Source organism: Oncorhynchus clarkii, chromosome 31, assembly GCF_045791955.1.
Source record: "Oncorhynchus clarkii lewisi isolate Uvic-CL-2024 chromosome 31, UVic_Ocla_1.0, whole genome shotgun sequence".
In the NCBI taxonomy this organism is placed as follows: domain Eukaryota; kingdom Metazoa; phylum Chordata; class Actinopteri; order Salmoniformes; family Salmonidae; genus Oncorhynchus; species Oncorhynchus clarkii.
Window position 1 is genome coordinate 11561037 of NC_092177.1, and position 1196 is coordinate 11562232.

General features: G+C 51.7%; 1 protein-coding gene across 2 annotated transcripts in view; it reads left to right on the forward strand.

Annotated features, from left to right (window-relative positions):
- Nucleotides 1-478: 478 nt before the first annotated feature.
- LOC139390599 (rho guanine nucleotide exchange factor 9) overlaps nt 479-1196 on the forward strand; it is a 47519-nt gene continuing 46801 nt past the window's right edge. The window contains exon 1 of one of the 2 annotated variants that reach the window (XM_071137823.1): nt 479-588. In XM_071137823.1, coding sequence (XP_070993924.1) covers nt 568-588 — 21 coding nt within the window. In that variant the 5' untranslated portion in view covers nt 479-567. The other variant, XM_071137824.1, reaches the window with a different exon arrangement.

The following is a 1196-nucleotide window of genomic DNA, read 5'->3' on the forward strand; positions in this document are numbered from 1 at the left end:
TCCCAGGGAAATAAAACCTTTAATTAAATCTGACATGAATTGACCTTCATCACAGGTTGAGGATAATAAAGGTTGGGCATGATAAATGATTCATAGAGCAATGTGATATTCTAAAAGATATTTAAGAGGTGAGGTGGATAGGATATTGTTTTGGTTTTTGGTTGAATAGGGTTATGGTTTGGTTTGGCCTCACTCAGAGGTAAATATTGTTTGTGAGCTTCGAGCACTGTCCCTCCGCCTCCCTCCTCTCCTCTGTGGTCAGTGATCCCGGTTGTCTCGCGGCTGAGCGCTGATCAGTATTCTGGCAGGACCGCCTCTCAAGCTCGCTCTGCTTCACAGCCGCTCTCTCTCTGTTCTCCGGTCCAAGTCAAGCAGAAGGCTCAGCAGCTCGCGCGCAGCCCGCAGACAGACAGACAGAAAGACAGACAGACAGACAGACAGACAGACAATACTCTCGTGTGTTGTTGAGTGTCAGCTGGCCTGAATCCTGACAGTGTCGGTTCAGGGGGAGAAAAAGCGAACACCGGCGGGTGTTGACCCGAGGAGAATAATCGGTGCTGCTGACGGATGGTGATGAGGATGATGATGGTGAGGATGATGCATCTGTCCCCGAGCCTTTTATGAGCTGCAATAGCGCGTGTAGGGTGAAGACAAGAAGCGTAGCCTGGGAGGCCGTTTTTTCCGCTGTCTTTTTCTTTTCAATCTGTAGCCAAATGGTGGATGCTGTCTGGACCGTTAAATTCAAACAGTCCCGGTCGAGACCGGAGCAGAGCAGCAGCGCGCGCCTCCCGTCATCCGGACAAGGAGCACACAGACACGGCAGCAGCCGCATCCCTCTCGCCTTGCAGCGTTGCACCATGGCCTTGGATGTCCAGACATTCGTTGTGTTCACTGTGATCGCGGTTCTGGTGCTTGTGAACGTTCTGTTAATGTTCATCCTCGGTACGCGTTAACCGGACCGGCGCTCGAGGCCCAGTTCGCGCAACACAACCGTTTGAGAGAGAGGGAGCAGGCGAGCGTTCATTCGTTCGTTGAGAGCGGGACCCCCATCGCATCTTCAACATGGCCACACAGTGAAATGAATGACGTTGGTACAATATATGTGTATTTATGTACAGTGTATCCCCTGAATCCTCCCGTTGTCTCGTCCTCTGGCCGTGTGTAGCTGATGCTGTTTTGGTGGTGATGGTTGTGCG